Here is a 26,279-nt window from a genome sequence, read left to right as displayed (position 1 = left end):
CGATGTGCTGTATGCAAATAGACTTTTGTGGTATTTTGTTAAGGGCTTTGCTGCTGTCTATGGTGAGCACAATGTCACGCACAGTGTGCATGGATTGTGCAATTTGGCATCTGATGTTGAGCATTTGGGCCCCTTGGACGCATGGAGTGCGTTTCCATTTGAGAACCATGTCGACACTAAAGAGGGTGGTGCGTAAGCCCCAGTATCCCCTAGTGCAACTGTGCTGTTGGTTGGCGGAAAAGGATATAAATCTGAAAAACCTCAAAAGCCTACAAGGTGCCCTTGTTTGTCCATTGCACATGATTCTGGACCACTTGTTGCTCCCTATCAGGACCCACAGTTTAAGAAAGTGATGGGTCCCGGAATTGTGGCTCTTGGAGTTGTTGCAAGGAACAGCTGCTGCCTGGCTCAGTGATGGGTTTTCATGCTACCGGTTTCCAATGTGTTTTCATGCTACCTGAAGCTTCTAAAATGTTATTGTAGTACACTTCACGGTCAGTATCGACTTTTTGCTTAACAGGTTCAGGAATAGCGATCCACTTAAATTTAAATTTAGCCCACCTGTGAATTGCGAGTATGTTGATAGATCGAATTGGCACGGAGGATGGTGTGAGGGAAAGGGCACTGTCAATACCTTGGGAAGAAAATAGCTTAAAATTTTCGAGAAACATTTGGAGCGTGGTCTATGCATTCTGCATTCTAAGCTAGTTGGGTAAAGGTAATTAAATAATTGCTACTACTCATTCAGCACACCTTGGAAGGCACTGCAGCATGACCGGCAATACTTCCCCTTTAGAACTTTGAAAATATAGCCGTGCAGCTGGGTGAGCAAATTTTTTAGCATTTTAGTCAGGTTGTCAAAGTCTGTAATAATGCAACGAAGTTGCAATGCTCTCATTTTTTATAGACAAGAATTTTGCCGGGTTGGCCATTTTCTGGCGACCGATGCACCACCTGGCGAGCATTTCTTGGGGACTGCGGGGCCAACAGACGACGCCGCAGTCACACACACTGTTGGGCCGTACCGTGCGTGGTTATCAGACGTCCCAGCAGCATGGAAAATCGGCAAGTGTCACTTATTCGGTATGTTAGCAGCGTGAAGTTTAACAGTGCCTAAAGGGGGACGTTTGAAGCGTTGGACAGCTATCAGCTTTGCCCATTAATTACGTTCTCAACCCACTAAGCTAGCGTGCCCCCCTACGCGCGCTTTGTCCTGATGGGTGTTGCCTGTGAGGCTACATTTCGCCGCGCCAGCAGGTCGTACACCCGACCTTTTATCATCAATTGATATGTATTTTTTCTTCATTTAAAGCAGGTTGCAGTCATTGCCTTTACTTCGAAATGTACAGAAGCTATCCGTCTGAGCGTCATTATGCCATTGTTGGCTGCACCAACAATCCGCGTAAGCGCAAAGTGCTCATACAAGAAACGTGTGAATTGCACCACAGCAAAGAAAGTGTCGGCGTGTGGGGAGTCTATTTGCTGCACAAATTTCCTGCACCCCTCGAGTCCCGCCGCGAATGGGTCGTTGTGCTGAAGCGGAAAGACTTCAAAAGTAGCAAATTTGTGAGAGTAAATACCGTCGTACTCTACTTTGGGAGCACTGTTTATTCACCCTCATGCTAAACACTTATTGCACGTTTAAAGAGGTTTCGCGTTTTAGCGATTTACCGAAACGACCGGGCATGCTTCGCCACCGCGACACTCCTATTTCGCTTTCAGCTTGCCGTTTTCGCGTACCCTAGCTGCAGCAAAGGTGTAGGGTTGATTTTTGCCACTTTCCCGTGGATGAAATGAACAGAGAATACCTCCAGAGCACAGACACATGCGATTATGATTTAGCATGACAGTAAATAAACAGTGCTTACAGAGCAGCGTAGGACCGTACCTTCTCTCACAAATTTGCTAGGTTCGAACACTTTCCGATTCAGCACGACGACCCATTCACGGCGGCTCTCGAGGGATGCAGGAAATTTGTGAAGTGAATAGACTCCACACACGCAGACACTTCTTTTGTCGTGGTGCACTTAACACGTTTCTTGTGTGAGCACTTTGCGCTTATGCCGATAGTTTGTTCAGCGAACAACGGCGTAATGACGCCCGGACGGGTGGCTGCTGTGCATTGCCAAGTTAAATCAATGACGGAAACCTGCCCACAATGAAGAAAGTAAACGTCAATTGGTGATAAAAAGTTGGGCATTCGTCCTGCTGGCACAGCAAAACATATCCTCACAGGCAACCCCCATCACGACAGCACACGTAGGGTGCACGCTTGCCGCCTTAGCGGGTTGAGAACGGAATTAATGGGCAAAGCTGGCTGCTCCCCGTCGCTTTAAACGTTCCCCTTAAGCACTGTTAAAGTTCACGCTGTTGACATACCGAATAAGTGACACCGAGTTTCGATGCCGCTGGGATGTCTGATAACCAAGGACGCCACAGCGCAACAGGGTGTGATTGCGCTATCGTCTGCTCGCCCCGTAGTCCCCAAGAAATGCCCAGAAGCTGGATCATCATTAATTACAAAATGGTGCGGTCCAGTTCAGAGAAAAGTCTTGTGTATATGCTTTGCTAATTTGTTCTGCTTGTATCATTTTTCTAGGGTCGTTGGGGCAGTTGGACTCCAGTGACTACTAGGCTCTCCAGTGGACTCCGGTGACGATTCACAGCATGTGTCGCCTCACATTGCACTACGATGCATTTGCTTGTGCAATAAATCATTATCTCCAGCATATTTTGCATACTTGTGTCATAATGAGGAAGCTTGGGCAGTACTGGTTTTAGATTAATGCTACACATAAAGGCTGTACCCAGTGGAGATTCCAGGGGTACACAAAGTGACATACCTTGGCAAAGAGTCAATTGCACAAATACCTCGGGGATGGCAGTATCAAGCCCAGGCCCCTCCTTTCTCAAACACCCTGTGCATAACACCTAGCAAAAAAAGCATGGCTAGAAAGTACTCCTCAAAATGTCCTGACGTCGTACAGTAGTCCTGCGAATGTACTGTAATCATCCTTAGCTGCATCTTGAGGATGTTCTGAGGATGTGCTGAGGCCGGACAATAGGACCTTTTCAGTACCAATTGAGTATGAGAAGAGGACATACTCAGGACATCATGATGTCCTCAATAGAACGTCCTCGGGATGTGCTCAGGATGTGTTTGTGTTGTCTGGGTTACGCGTAAACGTGCATCACGACCGCGTTCGGCAAGTAGTGGGAGTGATCATTTGAACGGGGATCTTATTAGCTGCCTGCAGCGGACTTCGCCTTGTGTCCTCTCTGCCAGTATTTCGAAACATCCGTGATCCTCTGAAAAAAACGTTTCACTCTGATCCTCTAATAAAGCGGGCAAATGATCCTCTGATAAAGCGGGCAAATGCGTATAGCGCCTATGGGAGGTAAACACATGGTGAGAAAAAGTGTCTCGAGAAGATATATTGAGGTAGCAGAGTTCAAGTTAACGAGTGATTAATTTGACGGACAGGCACCAGGAATGTTTTTCCCTCCCCTTAATTGACTCTGCGCATGAAGCAAAAGCGGCGGGGTGCACATTCTATAGGGACTGGGCAGCTGGACGGGTGGCGCCACCACTCGGCGCTCCCCTCGTCAGTGGAATGAGCAGGTGCATTGGACTACACAGCCTCCCGTTGTTTTTGTCGTGTTTGCTTCGGTGCTTTGTATGTTTTGGTGGCGTTGTGAGCAGACATGTGAGATTAAACGAAGTCTAAACATATGTGTTGGCTTCTTAGATGCAGTAATGACTATGTAAACCTGTCGGACGCGTCTAAAGTTGGGTATCGGCTGCAATGGCATAAGCGCTTTTTGCAGCAATCTGCGCTTGGCCCCACCCGTTCTGAGTACGAATAAAACTACTATTATTGGTATTATTTTCTTCTTAAATGCACTCACGGCTACGCAAACTTATTGGATGCTTGTAAGGTTGGGGAAGGGCTACATTGACACGAGCGCTTTTGCAGCGCTCTGCGCCTGGCTCCGCGCGATCTGAGTAGGAATCAAACTATTAGCAATATTAGAATTCATTTCTACCACTTTAAATTATCTTCAGTGGTTTCAATGACTACGATTTCCACTGCAGCCTTAGCGCTGGGATACCTCGATACGTGTGCTTTAAATAGAAAGGCACCTGCATACGAGATGGATTACCGTGTAGCCGTAGAAATCTTGCGGTAGTTTACACTTTGTGCAATCGTGAGCTTTGTACCTTAGGTTTTGGTGAGCGACACTGTGACAGCATGGGAGCCTGAAAGCCGAAGTGGAAAATCCACTTTTCTGGTGGTCATTTTATCAAGAGCCAAAGTTATTCACCCACTCAACATCCCAAGCTACAAACCATCCCTCCTCCCCTTCCCATTTTACCCCCTGCGTAGAATAAAGGCTGGCACCGATAGTTAAAAAATGTGGCAGTGTTAACGTCAGCCGGTGTTTTTTAAATTACAGAGTACCTAAAAAATCGTGTAATGCCTGGTGAAGACACCGAAAACGCGCGATTAGTTGCCTCAAATATGGGTGCATGAGCCCGAGTCCTCCACCACAGACACATTTCCGACACACTGGAAAAAGTTTAGATTGGGAGAGGGGGCATGGAAGTTCAAAATTAAACAGCAAAATCATCTAATGATTATGATGGTTGAACACAAAGCTTTCTTCGTGCGAAATAGAATGGGAAATGGTCAAAGTCAAAGACGCTGCGACCAAAAGACCAAACTGTGTGCTGGTCAAATTCGGCGCTTAACTTGTCAAAGTTGGCAACCAAAGAAACCCATACAATAGAGCTTTGCGATAAACCATCATCGTCGTTAGACGGATGTGTGCATGATTTTTCAAGCGTAGGTGGCAGCTTGTAAACTGACCGCAGCATTCAGTGGTGAAGCTGAGTACAGGTTTCGGGCACCCTCCTGTCTTGCGTCCTTCAGTCACGCAGGAATTGGCTTTTGAAAAACCATTTACCAACAAGCTAGAAACCATTGCAATTCTTGTAAAGCAATGCTTCTCCACGACAAGCAATAACATTCTACTATCATGTGGTATTTATTCTATCAACGATTCTCGATGACTAGTAAGAGCATTTCTGTAACACGTTTCAGCCGTAGGTAATGAAGATACGGAAGCGTCAACCGTCACAATTTCTGTTTTGAGGTAAATCTTCGAAGACACCCTCCAGCTTTGTCTTTCGCTTGTGCACGACGTCGGCGCCGTTTCGTCATCAACTGCCAAAGGCCTGCGCCGCGGCATTCCTAGATCGGTTGCACACACCGGCTTTGTGGGAGCATTTAGTGGTCATATACTCTTCGATTCGCAAAACTGCATGCAGGCATGAAAAAATTGCATGAAGCAACGAACTTTCACTTCCAGCTTGACTTACAGCTTGGCGCATTGAGCGTCGTCTGCTATTTGTAAATACTGAGTATGGGCGCAAATAACACACATGGCATACCTTGTAAACGTCACATCCATACTCAAGATGTACCGATCTGAAAAATTCACGTGGGGTTACGTTCGCTTTGCAATCCGCACCGCAGAAAAACGACAGAAAGCCATGCACAACTACGCTGCGCTGACCGCCACCGGCATTCCACTGACGAGCGGTTCGCCACGGGCGGCGCTGTTTGCTGAAACGACGGTGGTGCCATACAACGGCCGCCCGGTCCCTATAGGCTGCAAAAAGTTTGCTGTTTTTTTGCGTTCCTATTTGGAACTAAAATACCAAGAACCTTCTTCTCGGATACCTCTACCGTTGATGCTTGTACTGTCGTTAGTGGGCTTTCTTATTTTAGTAACTTGCTATGTCGCATATTGCGGGAACTTGGTAAGGAAGTGTGTACTGAAAACGAAGTGCCAAGTCTGCAGGACCAATCCTGCATGCCAGGGGAAGATGTCGCTGTTTTTACTACATCTTGTAGTTTGGGGGACTTATGTGCATTTTTCAAAATTTTATTAGCCATCTCTAGGGCGTTTTCACCAGTTGCATCAGCGACAAGGAGCTCCACCATGACAGCGTTATGAATGTGCTGCATCCCTTATTCACAACAAATACATTAACAGCGGTGGTCGCGACCAGCACGTGAGACCTTGACAGCAAATTTGTTTGGGTTCTGTATACACTGTGACACGGATTCACTTCTATATAAAAGGTTTAAACAAGTTCCGTGATTACGTGCGAAGGTGGGAGCAACACCTTAAACTTAGCCATCGCTAATATTGATCGAGGGTGAGTTGTGAAAATGCGTTGGCCAAAAATGTCAATTTAAATCTCCATGTTACCGTAATTCCTAAAGCTTTACCTGCGTAGACTTTGTGTATGATTTCCCGCGTTACATTTCAAAATTTGCTGGGCTATTGAAAATGAAAACAAAATGTGTATTTTTTTCAAGTTCCGTTAATGTGAACCTCCATGTTAGCGTTCTTGAATCTTTACCTCTATAGTAGACGTGTTATACTTCATTTTTGTCGCGGTCTATATATTTTCTGATCTATGTTTTGTATTTGTTTTATGTGCGTGTAATTGTACTCGCAGCATACTTGTGAATTAAATTTGTGTTAATTTGATTCAACTCCTTTCTTGACCCGAATCAGGTGAAAGGTGGAGTGATTAATAGAACGTTGCGGGAATAGTTCTATGAAAGATGCTCATTGGGACAACCAAGGTAGCCGCTAGGCTAGCCCCTTTTTAGTTAAAAAGATATCTCGCTTGCGGGTGTCATTCACTGTTCGGCCACCACGGTGATCCGTAATTATCCCAAGCGAGCCACTGCTTAAATACTGCTATAATAACAACTCACGCAACTTATGATATTAACCCACATAACATCAGTCCGAGCGTAAATTGCAAGACAATAAGTAAGAAATTCTTCTGAGAAGCTATCATCCCAGTCCTCATATATTTTTTCGTGTCATTTGCGCCGACCAATTATATCTATCAAGCAGCACAATAAGGGCACAATCATAAAGCAATCATGAACTGGTTCATATCAGGCAATTTCACGCAAAATACTTTTTATGGAAAATTAGAATAGCGAAAACGTCGCTGCAATTGCTTTATTTACATCCGCTATACGAATGGAAAATTGTAATTTTTCGTTGTTGTCGAGCGGGAAAGGCAAAACTAATGCAAAATAAGCTGCAGCGTTCATTTTTAATTTCGTTGCCCACAGTCCTGTACCTACAGTATATTTAAGCAATTGGAATACCAGCAGAACAAATTTCGAGCGCTCCGCGCGTAAAGCAGCATTGTTTCCTGGCTCGACTGGGAGCGCGCGCGGCCGTGCGCGCAGCCAGCCGCCGCTTTCGCTTTCAATGGTCGTTGAGGTCGTTTACTACAGCGCCGCCGCTATTTTCTGCGCAAAACGAGCACCTCTCCGGGTGGCCGGTCGGGCCACTCTAAAACTGCTAAAACTTCTAGTACACTCTAGCATTACATAGGAAACAGCGGTATTGGGTTGGTAATGGTACAGTGTACTAGTACACTGTAGTAATGGTGTGATGATGATGATGATGATGATGATGATGCACTCTTAAATCATGCGTGCATAACGAGAAATGGGAGTACTGACTCGAAGTTTTTGTATTACGTTTTTTGAGTGCTATGGGTGCATCCCAGCCCACTAATATGGAATGCTTCATGAGACGGAACATCGCGGTGCGAACAATTATATTCAGCTTCGGTTACAGTTTCAGTTTCGATGAAAGGAACACCGAGACGACCTCTATGACAGGTAGGTGTTCTTGACATCACTACTCCAGAGTTCCTGTATAAGTTTCGCCAGAGTAGCGCGTCTGATTTCCACGAGCCGCCGTGCCTCCGGTTCCACCCTGACAGTAAAGCCCGTTTTCAGTTCTGAGCACTGAACCTCTTTTCCAGTTGCGCTCAGGTAAGCAGCCGTGGCTTCCTCGAGATGCAGCTTCGCGCAGCAGGCAGCACACATACACGGGGACTTTCTTGACGGAAGGCTTTCCCGCATGGCTTCAGAACTCAAGGTGGCGGATGGAAGCGCAACTGAGTCAGCCCCCCTAAAACAGCTGTATACAGTACTCTACACTGTTACCCTCGCACGCGCTATGACAGCATGAAGTAACCCCGAAAACGGTGACGTGAGGCACAAGGCGGAGCATCGCGCACCAACAGCAACCAGCGACTGGGCTACGTCACGGGAACCCTGACGTCAGTAGTTTCGGGCGAAGCGCTCAACACGTCACGCTGATGGCGTTGTCGAAAGGGTATCTGTTCTGAGCTTTCTCGTGTGCAGAAAGCCAAAAATAGATTTAAAATATGCTATACTGGACGGCTGAGGTTGCAACTTTCTTGGAGACATGTCCACGTACAAAGGGAGCATTTTGCATAGCTATCTTGGTTTTGCAATTTCGTACCAGTACTCCTTTAAGCTGACGAGATTGCGTGAAGATTCGACGTGAAGATTCGACACCATCTCCTTGGACTTTATTATAATAGAAGCGCTTTCGTTGCAGTTCTCTTCTCAAGGCCGAACGCAGTTTTTGAGATGGCTGTGTTAGAGCACAAGACGGGAGCTTGTTGTTAGCCGCTCTCCCCCCTCCCTCCATCTGATATTGACATGTACAATAACCTCTCCGCTATTTGGAGCCTAAGCTCCCAATATTACGTTTTGTTATAGGAGATTAACGCATTGTCACCGTTATTCAGGGCAAACGAGCATAGCGTTAACTTGGAACATGTGAACTGTGCGGTTAGTTTGTTGTGGGGTTCAATTCAGAGGGCTGAACTAAAGAAACGGGCATAAAAATGTCAACCGTATTAAGGAAATCCATTCAACTGATACACGTTTGGCAACACAGCTCGGGAAAATTTCAGTGGAAGCTATTGACGACTACAGGATCAAGTAAGCTTTTTAACACAGAACTCACTAGACGATATTAGCGGTGGATTCTGCAGGGCTTCACTAACTGTAGTCCTGATTGCCTGTCCCTTAAGGAAATACTTTCATTTATTAGCGGAGCTGTGGCAGCTGCCCGTTATGTGCGGCGCGTAACACGTAACGCTTTAAAGATACCAAGAAAATGCCGCGCGCTCGTGAGCGCGTTCCTCGCAGCGAACGCCGAGCGTCTCCAGCAAGTGCAGTGGCTTTAGTAAAACAAAATGACGAAAACTAAAAGGACCGAGAAAATGCCGAGTGCTCGTGAGAGCGTGTCTCCCGGGGACCACCGAGCGTCCCAGGTTCGCGCAGTGGCTTTAGCAAAAAAGAAAAAAAAATTACGCCCACCTCCCCTCGCGGGAACCCTGGTGTGATGCGACGCTGAAGGGGGTTCCATTGTGCATTTTCGTTGGGTCGATTACTCGAATTGCGTGAGCAATCGCCGGGTAATGCGAGAGAGAGAGAGAGAGAGCAAGCGTAGCGCGGACGACCGTCGACTGAGAGACCGGCCGGAGCGCGGCACTCCGCTTAAAGGCCAACTGCACTCAAAATTTTGACTTCTTGAAAACCCTATTTCCGTATAGTCTGCTTAAAAAGAAAGCAACCTGCAAAATACAACAGCTGAAATACGCACGTGGACGCCGCAAGCGGCCAGCAAAAATCGGCGATTTTGAAACCGAAACCGAGGAGAGCGCGGCCATTGCAGTGACGTTGCAGCCGTCCAGCGAGCGGCCGGACGGTCACCAGTTCGGGAGAATGTCTGCGCGCAAGCTCTACGCGCGCACGGGGCAGCAGAGCTCGACCGGTTCTCCCGCTGCGTGGCTGGCCAGAGGAAAAAGCCACCGTCGGCTGGAACGTCACAGGCGCGTCATGGCTGTTTACGCGATCCGCCGGCAGGTGCAGAGTAGTCTGCGGCGGAGCTTTTTTAAGCGCTTCTGACTGATTAACGAGGCGTTTGACGGGGCTACCACTTGTGTCGCAGCTTATTTGGGGGTACTTACTACGCATTAAAAATAAATTTGGCCGAGGTGAAATTTGAGTGCAGTTGGCCTTTAATGCGCAGCGCGCCCGAAGGAGAGGAGACCGCGGAGAGAGGGCGCTGCACATGCGCACAGCGCGCTTGTGCCGCGCGCAGTGCCGCCCACCGGCGGAGTGAGAGCGCGCCGCACTGCGCGCGCCACAGATGTTGGGGGAGAGGGCGCGCTATCATGGCGAGAGGAGAGGGGGTGAGCGGAGGAGAGACGCAGCTGTGCGGACGCGGAGGCCGACGACGACGGACGCAGGACAGGGCCGCCGGCCAGAGATGCTCCTCTCAGCGTCGCATCTAAAAAAAAAACCCCAAAGAACAAGGGCGAAAACCCTGAGAAGCGCGCCGCGTTGCCTAGAGACCAACAAGGCCACCGCTGGCGCAACATCTGCTCCACAAAACCTCGACGCGACTCCTGGAACGCCGTCCAATGCACGTACGCGCCGCCGCTATACGCCCCAGCCGTAGTGAAGCGCTACCGCGCTGTAATTCTTGGCTTGAGGAACACGACATTATCGATGTTAATGATCATGACTACTACTAGCACAGTGCAAAGCGATGACGGAACATCGAAATAAACAATTTCAAACTTGTACAAATGCCTGGGAATGTGTCCTTCAGTGCTCAAATAGCACGACATCCTGGAGCTTCGCTATGATTCAAGCCTCGCACGAAATAACGCAAGTCTCGCCGGTTTTTTTTATAAACTTACTTTTACAGTCATACTGTTTTAGTCGGAGTAAATGAAAATGTTATTAGAAGGTCAATTTTTACGTAGCCATTGTGGTCATATTGCGCGAAACATTACGACCGATTGTTAGGTCAAGTGCGAAAGACAGTGGCTTTGAAGACCGTTTGGTACGCGTTTTGACTGAACGAAACAACTAACGTCATTTGAGATATTACAATTTATTCAACGGCACGACAACCAGCAAGAAACAAGTTTATATTTCTGAATTGACGTGCCAATGTAGGTCAGACTGCTTGTTCGTATTGGCGCCTCCGGAACTTTCGGCGTGCAGTCTGTTGTTATGTATAACAGCGGCGTCAGAAACCTAGCTCGATCGCCAGCTCTCCCATATCGCCCATGGGAGCGTTGGGCGTGTGGGGTGCATCGGCAAAGGCGAACAGGCCCACGGCCATCGTCGCGTTGGCGTCGTCGCCGGTCGTCGCCTGAGCCGCAGGGGCTCGGAGGGACAGGACGCCGGTCGAGTGCAGGACAAGGACAAACACCAGGCCCAACAGGAACGCGGCCACCAGAAGGATGCACAGCCTGCAGACGTGGAAACGGGAAGACTTATTAGGTTCGTTCAGTCATGGCGAAGACTAAATATAGTGCAGAAGAACTACGGATTTTTCGCTCCGTGCTGTACGTGCGCACCGTGTTGACCGGGACCTGTCTGGGGACTTGTGCATTTGTTGCCCACACGCCGCACCTGGAATGACGCGCCCCGCGACATCCTCGTTTGAAGGTGCCTACTCGCTTGGAAAAAGATGCTTTCAATAAGGACGCCGCAAGGATGGTTTTGGAAACGTACGCTAGCCCAGTGGCGTAGACTTCTTATTTTTCCGGGGGGGCAGACCTGGAGTGCGCCTCGAAGCGGCGAAGGGAGGGGGGGAGGAAGCGGTGGGGGAGGGGGTCCCTGTGAGATGACGCGTCATCACCCCGATACAAAGAGGCTACCATTAATCATCATCATCATCATCATCATCATGATAAGGGGCACCTGCAGCATTGAGGGCCTTTTACATTGGGTCGGCTAACTACGAGGTGTCCCCAAATAAGACGTCCCGCAAATCTATGAACCGTGAACTTCAGCAGTTTGACGCATCCAGTAGAAATTTCTTTGAATGCGTGTTTTACTGGTCACATTTATTCAAAAATATTGCATGACTGGACCATCAGCACAAAAAAACGAGCCGATTTGTTTTTTTTTTTAATGGGCAGTTCGGGGGTAAAAAGAAAGGGACACGAGAAAGGGACACGACAGGGGCGCTACGTGCTGCTATGTTCATTTAAGAGCCCCTGAAACGGGTCTGACTTTGACCACTCATTTTTGTATCCGTGTGTGTGTTGTGCCAAAGCGCTCGACACAAATTCGCTGCTCCTGGCGACGTGCCGATGGCGGGGTTGATTCGCGCCTAGGTCAAACCGCCCGCGTCGGACGTGCCGCGACTTGGCGGGAAAGGCGCCGCCGAGTCTGCTCTCGCTTTTCCATCCGCGACGGCTGGACCAAATCATGCCTGGGACGAACTAATCCCCGCAGACACGCAGCAAGCCGCCGCAGAGTCGCCTTCCCTTTCCCGGTCATGGCGGCTCGGCTGACGCAATCGCTTCGCCTCCATTCGACAGATTCATAATGCGGCCAGTGATAGCTCCGACTAGAGGCATTGGAACTGCACGCGGCTGCAACGGAACCCTGGGGGTATAAAACCAGCCCGGAAGCAGCGGTGGTGCGGCGGCATCTCATCGAAGGCCCTTAGTTGAAAAGTGCTACCGCGCTTGTCTTAGCCATGTAACGCTCTTGCTACCTTTGTATATATTGTATATAAATGCTGCTTCAAATAACCGTTAGCTAGGCTACTTCGTCGCTATGGTCTGCGCCGCGTCGATAACGGACTGGGCAGGGCAACGTCGCAACAGTAGTGACTGAGCTGGGATGGCCCAGTCCCAACAGTGTATATGTATGTGTTTTGGAGGCTTGGAGCGGGTATCACTCGAGTCGATGGCCGCAGTGCACCCAGTTGGTGCCGGTGCTTGGCAGCCGTTACAGCCCTGTCCAACTGCTCTGGCGTGCTTTGTAACCTCGAAAACAAAGTTTGCAGACAGGCTTTTCGGAGGCGTGATAGCTTCCACTGACGTCACTGTATTCCCGTGTTGGTGTGTTGGTTTCACAGGGGAAATCTGCAGCTCTTGGTTCGAGAAACGCTGATGAAGCTGAGAGCTATCGAAAAAAAATGCGGTGGCGTCGTTATGGGCAAGCAACATGTTTTACGAGACGTTCCAAGACGCGAGCTAAAGGTAAAAACCCAACGTCTGGCGTTGGCGTTCATCATATAAAACGGCCCTATCACGAGGCTTTCCACAGAGCGACCTTAAACTCGGCACAAGTTGCTAGCGAGCAGTGGTCGCCCCGCCAGTAAACAGCATATGAAGGTAGGGGAAGAACAACCACCGAAATTCACCGTCGTCGTCAGCTTCATCATTACACGGTGGCATAAATGAGAAGCAGCGCATCGGGTTGCCATTCGAAAGCAAAACACTCCTCCAGCAGCAAGATGCCCTGGTGTTCGACAAAATATGCGGGGCAAAACAAGGCGTCACACGCGTTCGACTGGTCATTATGATGTCCGATTAACAACCCACAACCTGCATGGTGGGGCTATATGCTCACTTGTAAATAGGCACCACGAGGACATAGTCCTACCAAACCTGAGCAAAAAGTTTCAAAACTGGAGCCTAATAAAACCATGTGGTTGACACAAACCATGCAGTCAATTTGACTTGAATCACGTAAACCTTTCACACACCGGCAAAGGGCACTCCCCAAGGCTCGGTTGTCTCACCCCTACTTTTCATTATAGCGCTCATGGGACTCCCGTCAGTACTTGAACAAATCCCCCACGTGTCGCACGCCTTATATGCAGACGACCTCACCATATGGTCCAACACAGGCTCCCCCGGACAACAGCAAGACAGTCTTCAACAGGCAGTCGACACTACGCTCCAATATCTCCAAACCTGTGGTCTCTGCTGCGCCCCATCAAAATCCGCCTTACTCGTCCTCCGAGCACGAACCCGGGGCCACCCACCAAACCCTACCCCCGACCCCTCACTCATTCTCAACGGGCAAGCAATCCCCACCGTCAAGACCCTCCGCATCCTAGGAGTCCACCGGGGCCGCGTACCTCCCCAAACTTATACAGACAGTCTCCCAACTTACACACCTAATTCAACGAATATGCTCTCGCCGACACGGACTCAAGGAAACAGATAACTGCCGCATCATTCAAGCAATGCTGATCAGACGCATCACCTACGGGGCACCCTATCTTACCTTAAAATCACAAGAACATGCAAAGATTCATGTCCTAATACGCAAATCTTATAAGACAGCCCTCAGCCTGCCTACCTTCACTTCTACCGACCGCTTATTGAAACTGGGTCTACATAACACCCTCTCGGAAATTATTGAGGCCCATCTCCAAAACCAACTACAGCGCCTACAACTCACACCCGGCGGTCGTCATCTGCTCAAAACGCTAGGCCGGAAGGTGGTACAAACTCCGGACTCGCCACAGCGCATACCTCCATCAATGCGACGCAACATCAATGTCCTCCCCATTCCGCGTCATATGCACCCTACATACAACGCCGGCCGTCGTCAGCATCGTACACGCCTCCTCATCAAAAAATACGGCAGCGACCCGACCACCCTCTATACGGACGCCTCTCCCTATCCTCAACGACCAGCTCACGTCGCCACTATTGCCCGCTTCGACAATGCCTTCCTCACCTCGGCAACTGTCTGCACAGCGTCTACTACCACGGCCGAAGAAGCAGCCATTGCCCTCGCAATGACCCAAGCCATGAGTCCCAGCATAACGATACTGTCTGATTCACAAGCTGCCTGCCGTCGTTTTGCACTCGGACGAGTCTCGGCTCTTACCCTGGCCATCCTTTCTCAATGCCCTACCCTCCCTCATGCCCGCATAGTATGGACACCCAGCCACACTTCCCTCCCTGGGAACGAGGTGGCACACGCCACCGCCCGAGCTCTCCTTCACCGGACATTCCCAGAAGAAGGCAACAATGCAGCCAGTATTACAAACTCCCTTGCGCCCCTCTCCCAAACATACACCGACATCCTCTACCACTACAGAGCAACCCGACGCACCTATTCCCCTCCCCACCCTTCCCTTTCTACCACTGACGCCTGCATTTGGCGCCGACTTCAAACCAACACTTATTACAATCACCTCCATCTCCACCACATATCCCCTACTAACTACCCACTCAACTGCCCCCAATGCGATGAGCCTAACACCACAGCTCATCTCGTCTGGACGTGCCCCACCAACCCTCCACCACCCAGATCCCCTACCCTTGAGCAGTGGGAGTGCGCGTTGCAGAGCTGCCAGCTCGAAGACCAGGAGGCCCTGATCTCTCGGGCGAGGATGGCAGCCGCGGCACGCGGCCTACCGGAATAGGATGGCCGCCCACAGCTCCTAACTCTTTTTCTCCCCTACCCCGTCCCTGCTTTTCAATAAACTTTTTTTTTCTCTCTCTCTCTCTCACGTAAACTAACAGCGACTGTTTAAATTAGCGGTTCCGCTCACGAAACGACTCCAGAGCATGACATGCATCTATGGAAACTGCTTAAGAACGGAAAAAAGCGACTTCGGTGCGCGTAGTGGATGCATTGTGAGCAGCCCCCACCCCTTCCCCTAAAACAATTTGAACGAAGCAAGCCGAACGAAGCAGCTACGCGGTCCCAGGCCGCGAATTTGTAAACAAAGATAACTGCTCCAATCAACAGGTGCCGTAGAAACAGAGCAACTATGGCCACGCTTCCAACCGGGACCTAACCCCCTCGTTTTTCCCTTTTCACCGCGACCCCTTAGCGAGCGACCATCGAAAAACGCTAACAGCACCAAACAAGGACAGGCAAAGGAGGGAGGTGCAGTTTTCGTTGCCTGATTTTACCATCCTTGAGAGTTAAGCAGCACAGCGCCACCGGAATGTCTGAAACTCGTACACGTGCGTCCAGACTTGACTTTGTGATAGAACTTGTTTGCACTGCTGTACTCACGAGTGCATGTACTCACGAGTGCAAGCATGAGTTCTGTAGTCACGAGTAGTGGACTTACCCCTGTACTCAATCGTCATCATAGTCACTTTTTTAATCTGGGTGTGTACTCACTCATCATTGTACTCACTCGTGAGATTGAGTACGAATGAGTACAAATGAGTGTGTTCACGAGTGAGTGGGCCGACCTATGCTCCCGACAAAATGTCGCTTTGCTGGCGTGCTGCTGAAGCCAAGCTATGGTGGCTAGAAGGACCACCCTTCTAGCCATCATAGCCAAGCGCAGGGCTACATTGTTGTCAACAATTCCGCACACTGAGCACGTCTAACTCGCCGTGAAGAAAAGCGACACGGCCCTGCGTTTCCCCCTGCCCATCGGGGGACGGAAATGTCTTTCAAGATCCCAACCCCTATTGTAAACAATAGTTGGCAGACAGGACGGCCAACAGTCCGATGTCGACGGGCGCAGAGCCGAGCCAAGCCCTTCAAAAAAATCCTCAGCCGGGGCCGGGGGGGGCTCTGCCCCCCCGTAAAGCTGTCCGGAGGGGGCATGAGCCCCACTGCCCCCCCGTAGTTGGCGCTTCTGGTCCTAGGCAATATTCCCCTCTCTGCTTTTCGTCCACCAGCATTCTAATCTTCTTTTCGTCCCCTCGACAGCCTTGAAGTTAACTTCCTCTGTGATACCTTTAAATCCTAGGGCTTCTGACAGCCCAATATTCCCTTCATGTAGATTTGGATGGATACCCTCACATTCTAGCACGATGTGCCGCATGTACCGGAAGTTGCCGCTGTGCCTTATCACCGTAGCCGGATCTTTCTCCGCGCGGCGCAAGTAGGGCGTTACTGGGAATATTTTGAACATGGCGTGAGCCGTTCCCGTGATTTTTAAAGACGATAGTCTTTCTTGGGCTACTTAAACCCATAAATTTTGGTCTGTCTGTATGTCTGTCTGTCTGTCTGTCTGTCCGTCTGTCTGTGACTCGATTCAGCCACCCGGCCAAAGCAAAACAATGCCTGCGGAATAGTCTTATATAGTCAGAGCTAAAAATACCCGTCTATGTCCGGTGCAATGCTCATACTTGTCAACATTGTTGAAGAAGAACAAGACATTACGCAAATATGAGACAACAAATCAATACAGAAGTGATATTTGCAGTGTTCCTTTATAAAAAATCAAACATGCTTGACTTTTGCGAAATTAAATACTTCATCAACTGCAAAAAAATAATTCACTCCGCCGTCGCCTGCTGTCGCCCGCGCCACTACAGCTTCTGGCGCCATTTTAAGAACTCAACCGGCAACAGTTACGCAAGGTTCCACTAGATAGGTTTCACGTTCTGCTTGCAACGCACGTGGAGTAGGGAAACGCGGTTCTATAAACGTTGAAGTAGGGCGCCTCGATTAACGCTCGTCTTCACCGTACGGCAGCGTTCGCATCGAGACTCCCGGTTTGGAGCAGTGGAACGCGGGAAATTTAAAATGATTTAAGCAAACATTTGGCGTATTTACCTTGGGAGGAGCGCGGCGCAAGAGGAACAACATGAGAGGTGAGCGGGAAAGCGAAGGGAGGCATTTATTTCGCAAAAGCCGATTAAGGCTATCGTCTTTTGACGGCATTTGCAACGAAAGGAGCAGATACGTGGCCAATTTTTTGGACTTAATATGCTTATAAACGACTCCAGTGACGACAAACAAACTGCGTGAGACAAGGCAGACGATATCACGCATTCATAGCAAACCCCTTTCAAAACGCGCGCGCACTGACGTCACGGGTCCGGCGCTTTGGCGGAGTGATACACTACATGAGGTGGTGCCGTTGTTGAGTTGTAACCGAGTATAGTAGGCAGTGTTCCAGAAGGTCAAGCCGGCCGACGCCGGGTGCTCTTCACGATGCGCGCGCTCACGTGGTGTCTGTATTTTTTGGGTATTTTTTCCGAGCACCTCACGTGGCGCAAACCCACGTCCAAGCCTGGTCGATGTCGGGTGCTCCTCACGAGGCACTCGCTCAGGTGCGCTCGGTGTCACTAGACGGCAGAACTAGAAGCTTAAATAGCTCTGCTGTTAAAAAAACACATTTGCACTTACGCATTTTTCAGGAATCCTGCGACCATTTCTATGTCGAAGACATCACGGATTCGATACGGCGATCGCTTTGTGACGATATAGCGATATACAGTTCCATTCTTGGCCGCCGCCTCATCCGCGATGATGCGGGGGAAGCAGACGGTCCACAGGTTCACAATGTAATCTTCCAACTCCGGTAGTGACCCCACATCACTCAGACCGCGCGTCATAAGTCTAATCGGAGCCTTGTCGACCGCCACGCCCCTCATGGCTCGTAGAAAGTACGCGAACACGTCGACCTCGCTGAAGCCGTTTCTGTATAAGTCGCCCACCGGCACAACGCGCTGAAACATCGCCCTTGCGTCGTACACGTCGCTTCCTAGCATGAGTGTGACCTCCCCTAAGGCGGCCCTTTTGTGTAGCTGCGTGAGGGCGACGCCGTAGAAAGAACCGGGAACAAACGGCAGCTCGGCCGTGACGTTGATCGTGCTCTTCATAATCTCGTTTTCTGAGGCCGAGCGCAGACACTTGACTTGGCTCAAGATGTCGCCCTCAGGACAGCCGAGGGAACGCGCCATTTCGGCCACGTAGACCTGGCCATGCGCTGGCGTGTTGAGCGGTATGGGCGACGTCGGGTACGGTCCCTGAAAGAAGGCGCGCCTGAAGACGTTGAACTCGGGGCTCATGAGGATGACGGACAGCAGGAAGGCGCCCGATCCCAGTCCCAGGGCGACGAGGTCTTCGGGGTCCCCGTGGAACTTCCAGGCGTTCTTCTGCAGCCAGGATAGGGCCAGCAGGAGGTCCTCGACAGCGGCATTTCCGACGGCTCCTCCGACGCCCGCGTTGAGGAAACCGAACACACCGACCCGGTGGTTGGGCACGGCGACGATGAAGTCGCCGGCGGCTGCAAGATCGGCCCCGTCGAAGTCCGTATTGTACTCGGACTGGAACCATTTTCCGGTGACGACAACCACCACGGTCCTCCTGCGACGCCCCACCGGAATATGTCATAATCCCTTAGAGTTAGTTTTAGCGTGTCTCAGCACGCTAAGTTTTAGTCTTAGTCTTAGCAAAGATAAATTGCGATCCAAAAACAGGGTGCTGTCATGAAGTCGGCAGCTTGCAATATAGATGGTACACATCGCCACAAATTTCGGCTATCGATTCGCGGAGGCAGAGCGACAAAATAACGAAGGTAGACAACGCCCGTACAGAGAATAGAGGCGTCAGCTGGGCCGCCAGGGGCATTAGTTGCGGCGGCGCTGCATTCGCACCACTGATACCTAGTTGCTAGGGGAACGTCTAATCGAAGCTGCGGTGCGTCGCTTCCTCCCTGGTGGCGCTTCTCTGCACGCGAGTTTGATTTCCAGCCACGGTAGCCGCATTTAGATTGGTTGGACATCTAAAACACACGTACACTGCTTCAAGGATGTCTTAATTAATTCCTTCCCCGCTAGGGCATTCTTTGTTACCGTATCTTTTACATGTTATACACCAAAATATAAAATCTTGATGCAGTACATGAAATGCCACGAAAATTACAGTATAGTGACTATCAGACCTAGCAAAACGCGTTTTTAAAACAATGTGTACAGCTACCATCACGAAGCGCGTAAAAGTAAACCCAGAATATTCATTTTTATGCTCTTTTCTACACTTCACGTCGGAACTATTAACGGCCGGGCCTATGAATTCAAGCCCGAGCCCGGCCCGAGCCCATGACGTCGCGCCCGAGCCCGCCCGGGTCCACGGCACTGAGCCCGGGCCCGGCCCGGGCCCGCCAATAATTGACTTTGGGCGTCCCGGCCCAGCCCGTGGGCCGGGTCGGGCCTGGGCTTTCGGGCCGGCCCGGGCCCGTGCAGTGCTCTAGTTCGTTTCTCTATGTCATATGGCAGGGGGGTCTGGCGTATTGCGAACTCGTAACAAAAAAATTAGTTATAGGCGGGCTCGGCTATATCAAACTTTTGGACATATCGAAATAATCGCGGTGCATATTACAGTTCGCTATAACCGGGTTTGACTGTATCTATTGGAAGGTGACTTTGAATGACCTTGGTGGGGACCCGAATGGTAGAAAACTTGCAAAAATTACGTGAGACCTGACGAACTACAGAAGCGAACCAAATCATTCCAACCGTGCATAGAAGACGCATAAGGATTAACATAGTGAATGACTGAATACTGGTTGAAAGTAATGATTAGACAGACGGATGGTGGGAGATTATAACGAATTGAGATTGATTAAGATGGCTTAATGATTGATAGCAATAATTAGTACGGTGGGATTAAGATTAGGGGGATTAAAATGAATTAAGATGGGTTACGTTAGCTGAGTTCATTATATTAAAGTGGATTAAGGTCGAATGACGTGAAATAATTAGAATTAACATAGATTGAGGACGGAGAAATAGCGTGGCTGAGGTGGTGGCGGATGGAGGTGTATATAAAAGGTACCCGTCACAGTAGTAAGCAAGGCTTTCGTCTTCAGATCCCGTAAGCAGACTTGGGTGCCCGAAACATTTTGAGGGCGCGGAGTAACGTGGAATATTAGGGCGAAAAAAAACAATAGTGCACTACCTCGGGGATCCGGACGCGGCTACGGGTGCCCACACGTTCATGTTGAGGCAGTCTTCGGAGCCGACGACTCCGCCCCCGTCCCGCCACTGCTTGCAGGGAGGGCCTGCGTGGCTGGGGCCCCAAAGTCCAACGGCAGGGGCCTGGCGAAGCGGACGCTGCCGCCCGTGGTCTGTCCGAAGGGGACAGCCCGGTACAGCCGGACTTTTGTGCCGCCGCTCGAGTGCACGCGGGTGGCCTGCAGAGTCCCGCTGGCGGTGAGCAGGCAGTCGCGTCGCGTGAACTTCGTGTACTCCACCACCAGCATCAGGCCTAGTGTCATGGACGCGAACGCGAACGTGCCAAAGTTGAAGACCCGCTGCCTGCGCGCGAATAATAAGACATATAGTTAAGACCACGGAAGTACGTGCGTCGTCTGGCAGGTATACTGTTACGGCTGGAGGTTAAGGAATTGCTGCGTGTCACGGCGGAAGTGTCCCTGAACACACGAACTACAAATGGAAATTCCTAGAGTGGCAACGAAGACAAAATATACACACATGCTCAGTTTGGAAAAAAACTGGCCTGGGATAACTCAGTTAACGCTATTCCAGCGACGAAAGACGCTTGTTGGCAAAAAATGAAGGCGAGAAAATCAGGAAAACTTTCAAATTTCGCGCCACACGACGTCAGCAGTGAAGCAACAGCGGCCAGAACTAAAAGCGCAACTACCAGTGTGTTGATTGCACGGTATACAGTATAGTCGAGTGGTACGATCAAACGGGACTAGAATCCCTACTTCAATCGCGCACTCATGTTTAATTCTTAGCGATGGCTTTCGACCGCGACCACCACTCACGCAAGTAAGATTCTCTGACGTCATTGAGACCTTGCCAGAAAGTCAGTCGCAAATGCTCCTTCTGTTTTCCTTAACATCTAGGCAATCAGATCCCCATAGATTATAATGCATCACTGACTCAAAGCGAAAACTCTTCGTCCGTAACTACACGTTTATGTCCCAATCACATCGCCATTATCATGCAGCCTGACCAACCGTGCATGATATACTCTCTGGCGCGAAGGCAGCAGCGGTGAATGGTGCAACGTTCTCGCTCGGAAGAAAAAGAAATAAGTGACCAATGAAAAAAATGGCTGTGGTTTAGCTCAGCTAACCTTGAATATGCAAAGCAAAAGCTTGGCTTAGTCTGAGTCTTGGTTTCGCTTGGTTAATCATTGATTTAGCTGTATTGCCGAACACGGTTAAACGCAGTTCGGTCCCGTGCAACGCTCGCTGGAGGAGGCCCGCCTCGCTTTCATTCGCGGCGAACGCGGTGTTCCTCTTTGCCGGGCGCAAGATGAGTCACGTAGCCCGAGATGACCCAGCGGCGCATGCGTGGTAGTCGGCAGGGTTGCTCGGCTGCTGATCAGCTGATCGGCCGCATCCGCTTCCGCTAGCTGATCAGGACGACTGAAAACGGGGCCCTGTGCGCAGCGCCGAAAGTGGGCCCGGCGAATCATGCGATGCGCTTTAAGGTGTTGTCTCTGAGGTCAAAAGGTGAACTTGCGCATCCGCGACGAAACCGGTGGACGAAAGTAGTAAAGCTTTGCTTTAGAACTGCGGCATCTGACCCATCATGGCAGTCACTGAGGTGTCATCCGAAGTGCCGAGTGAAGGAGTCATGTTCTTCTTCACTAGGTGAGCGAACTAGTTAGCGAACCTTCACTAGGTTAGTGAAGCACCAGTACTCTCCACGACCGTCGTCGTTTCCCTCCAGTATTTGACACTCTCGCATGATATAATGGTTCCGAAACCGCGGTAATTTAGAGAACTGTATTTCGCCCCGCCTTATTCCTATTCAGTCCACGCATTTCCCGCACCCTCCTCATTTAACGTGGCCTTACTTGGCTGGCCTCCGACCAGCTGATGGACCGGTGATCTTTGGTGAACCTTGCCCGGGACATCCTCGGCTCTTAATGTTGTTTCTAATTGGATTTTCCGTCCTCCTATCCCATGCTCTATACTGATATTCTTGACAGAAGAAATGAGGCCGAATTGTATACAGGACGTTTGCCTAAGTTTGGGAAAAAAAGAAGGTGTCCGTAGGACTTTTGGTTTAATTTTATGTGCAGGAAGCCGTGTAGTTCATATTTTTTAAACAAAACTGATGCACCCTTTATGAAGCGATTTCATGACTCACGATTACCTCGCAATTGTTTGCAGTATATAGGCGCACGCTTCCATTCCTTGTCTTTGTTTCCTCCTGGTCAGGCTATAGAGTAGGCATATTCGACTGACCGGCCGAGAAGATCTGCGGACATGCCAGAGACACCCCTCAGCACATTCCACGGGGTTTCAAGCGAAATAGCATTGCCGGATTCGGATTGGAGACTTTTCCAGGAAATTATACTTCTACCACGTTGAAATCATTGTTGCGGAATGGGCGTCCCCATTCCATTCCAATTCCATTCCGGGGAATGGCAATTCGCCTAAATTCTATTCCTTTCAATTCCTCGGAACGCCAGAAGATTGCCAGTTCCCATTCCGGGAATGGCCGGCCAGTTCAATTCCATTCCTCTAATTCCTCCCCATTTTATGGGGCGATTATCAAGTTACCAATGAATACACCTTTAGGCTGATGTTATTACACTCGTTAAGAACTGCTAAAACACGCAAAACACGTCCCCAAGGTCAAGGGATAGGGGCTTTGTGGCTGATCTCGTGCAGTGCGATCATTCCACCAATTCCAACAGGGGCAGTTCTCCCGTTAGTTATTATAGTATTCCCATGGTCAGCATGTCTTTACGAGTTGTGGTGTTTTCATATTGTTTAAGTCTGAATGTGTTAATGCTAAAGTGACGACATGTTCTTTTTGTACTGACAAAAGTATGGTTAAAGAAGACATATTCCTTAAACGCGTATTAAACGCGTAGTAGTTTGCACGAGTATGGAGCGGTCATGAGTATGGTTAGAACTATAGATTTGTTAACGGGGAACAGAACTCTGGATCTGGTGGTATCAGTTGGAAGAGTTACCGCTCCAGCACCTTGTCCTGCCTTTGCACCAAATACGGATCACGGGCCGCAGAGGTCGTCAGCTCTCACGGATGTCAAGAGCGCGTTGAAAGCATGGATAGGTTGATAATTTTCTGTGTTTACGTGTGTGCAGGCTTGCAATGTCACCCTTGCAGAAAAGCTTAGTTACGTGCGTCAGGTATCATCCACTACACACGATCGAAAGTTCAGGCTGTGCTTACAGTATGCACGACCTTTGTATGGGTGTCTCGGTGGGAACCAATGCGCCGAGATAATTTTTTTCTCTCGTTAGTGTATACTGGGATAGTGCACTTGTTCGTATACTAATTTGCGCCTTGTTTTTTCTTTTATAAATTGGGAGATTGTTCACACTTTTACGCCACGCAACCTTTGAATCTAGCTAAATAAAAAAGGACTTAGAGAATGCGTTGCGACCTCGGGCTCAGCAAAACTGAGTACAAGGCCTGTATAACTCATTGTATAATTGAGGCATGTATAACTAATTTGATGAGTTGCATGCAGTGGAGTAGCAATGTAGGTTCCCCCAACTGTCCTCTGGTCTGGGCGATCAACCGAAAAAAAAAAGTAAAGAAAAATGATAGCAATAATAAGAAGGACACGTTCGGCAGTCGGCCAGCCTAGTGTTGCGGAAATCCCTACACCAGAAAATTGCTTAGGTGCCCTCGTTGATTGATTGTAGGGTTTGACGTGCCGACGCAACGCAGGCGATGAGGCGAGCTGTAGTGGAGCGCTCCGAATTAGTTTTGACCACCTGGGGATCTTCAACGTGCGCCGAAACCTCGTACACACAGGCGTTTTTGCTTTTCTGCTCCATCATAAAAGCGGCCACCGCGGCTGGGAATCGAACCCGTGACCTCGTGCTCAGCATCGCAATTAAATGTCCTCGTGAATTTTATATGCTGCAATGAAGGTCTCAAGCTGCAGTGAAAGGTCGAAAAAAAGCTTTATTTTTGTTTCATTCATCAAATTACGTAACAAAATGGTATCAGCTAAATGGGTGCTTCGCCATACAGTATTGCAAACGTTCCTGGGGGAGAACTGGGGAGCGCGAGGTGAGATAGGGCGTAAGCTGATATGGGGAAGTTTGCAGTGAACACAAGCACCGCGTCAGCGTCCCGCTGACGGGAAGGTTGGATGCGAGTCACCGAAGGTTCCAGATGCAAAAAACAAAAGTTGAGGGGGGGGGGGGGGAGGGGAGGCGGAGACAGGGTGGATGCGCCGCCAAGGTAAAAAATCACAAGGCCCAGTTAGTGGGAGAGAAGGGGGGAGGGGGGGATGCCTCCGCGGTAGTTCCCCACCACGCATACCAACGGCTTAGAGCCGCGGTTATTACGCGGAGAATCACGACGAATGTCGTAGCAGCGCTGTATATAAGGGCAGAATTGTAGTAGGGTCGCTGCTTATACATATACCGTGCTTGAAACCAGCCAATCGATTTAACAGTACTGTGTTTGTTAAATTCAAGTCTCCGGCTTTCTGATGTTTGAACTTGGGCTGGTGGGTTCTTTTGCGTGTTTATGCATATTTTGACAAAAACCGCACGTAGAAGGAAAAAGTACATGTGCTTTATTTTGGGAAAAATACATGTAATTCCATTCCCATTCCATTCCGGGCAAAAGGCACTTAATTCCATTCCCATTCCATTCTTTTAAGTATTGCCGCCATTCCATTCCGGGGTCGCGAAAATGTGGAATGATTCCGGATTCATTCCGATTCCGGACTGGTAACTCCGCAACACTGAAACTAATATTTATCACAAATACCCCTATTAATAGATTTCAGCATGTTGAGAGTTCTGCGTGATGGCATGTATCATTCATAAACATCATATAGAAATCAAACCGTCTCAAACTGCGGCATTTATATTGATGGAGCCTAGTTCTTTTGTACATCTTCATCCGTAAATTTTCTCTCGTGAGTTTTCGAAGAATTGTTGAAAAATCTGTTACCTTTTTTACGTATTACTAAACAAGCCTCAAAAATTTTGGCGATAGAATAAAAGAAAAAAAAAAAACGAATGCTGAACAGCTTCTTGGTCTACCCGGTTCGGGAAGGCCGAAGGAAGGTTGAAACGTGCCTGTTCTTTCTCGGAGGCAGAATCAGTACTTCACTCGAACTTGTGTCGCGCCAAAATGTGTAGCGAAACCGGCCGTGGTGGCCATTCCCTTTTTGAGCACGAGGTTTTATGTTTGATTCCTGACTTCACCGGGCATTTTTCCGATACAGGCAAAAAACAAAACACTCCCCAAGTGTTGCGACGTTGGCAGATGCTGAAAATCTCCCGGTGGCTGAAAGGAATCCAGGCCATTTCATTCACCATACAAGCCTCGTAACTCACGTGATTCGGCCGTAAAACCCCCCGAACTTAGCCTTTGCGGCACTTCAAGGATCATTCGCGGTGTGCATCTACGGAATTAGTTATCGGTGAAAGGAAGCGCGGATGACAGCTGACCGCTCAAGAAACAAATCATGGCGACAAGGTCCCCAATTCTCAGAAAGAGATGCTCACACGCGTACACGGCTGCGTGGAGTGAAGGGCCTTTCAGCGACATTGTCATGTGCAAATTCGACAATCTTGTGTTTAATTACCTCGCGTTTTTAGGCCCTGCTATTCCTTATAACCCTGCCTTGACCGTTATCCGCCAAGACTATATCTTCACTGTGCCTTCTATATTGCAACCTGCGTTTCTGCTATCCGGCACCACTTCTTCGGCAGCCTTACTGTCCACGCCGCCTTATGTTAGCTTCCATGTCGCGGAAATGACACGTGACTCACAGGACAACGATGATGGGTCGCTGATTCGCCGGCATCTCCTGGCTGCTTCGTCTCCTGGTAATCTCTAAGGCGCTGATTTAGAATCCGAG

The 26,279-nt window shown here is 49.5% G+C and overlaps 1 protein-coding gene across 1 annotated transcript; it reads right to left on the bottom strand.

The window, feature by feature from the left end:
* Positions 1-10,980: 10,980 nt before the first annotated feature.
* On the bottom strand, positions 10,981-20,425 carry LOC144161648 (carboxylesterase 5A-like). The gene is made up of 3 exons (XM_077692279.1): positions 20,385-20,425; positions 17,829-18,791; positions 10,981-11,206 (listed from the first exon to the last, which is right to left on the bottom strand). Exons 1-3 carry the CDS (start codon positions 20,423-20,425, stop codon positions 10,981-10,983), a joined length of 1,230 nt encoding a protein of 409 aa, XP_077548405.1.
* Positions 20,426-26,279: the final 5,854 nt, after the last annotated feature.

Source organism: Haemaphysalis longicornis, unplaced genomic scaffold (genome assembly GCF_048455015.1).
Source record: "Haemaphysalis longicornis isolate Haplotype H1 unplaced genomic scaffold, Haemaphysalis longicornis Haplotype H1 scaffold_12, whole genome shotgun sequence".
Classification (NCBI taxonomy): domain Eukaryota; kingdom Metazoa; phylum Arthropoda; class Arachnida; order Ixodida; family Ixodidae; genus Haemaphysalis; species Haemaphysalis longicornis.
The sequence above is the reverse complement of the archived record's forward strand: the minus strand, read 5'-3'. Positions and strand labels throughout refer to the sequence as shown.

Excerpts from the sequence above, each read along its gene's own strand:
- LOC144161648 (XM_077692279.1), bottom strand. The coding sequence starts at position 20,425 with ATGAACGTGTGGGCACCCGTAGCCGCGTCCGGATCCCCGAG. Across the intron at positions 18,792-20,384 it reads GCCGCGTCCGGATCCCCGAG|GAGGACCGTGGTGGTTGTCG; the intron begins GTAGTGCACTAT and ends GGGGCGTCGCAG. Across the intron at positions 11,207-17,828 it reads GCAGGATTCCTGAAAAATGC|GCTGTGCATCCTTCTGGTGG; the intron begins GTAAGTGCAAAT and ends CCACGTCTGCAG.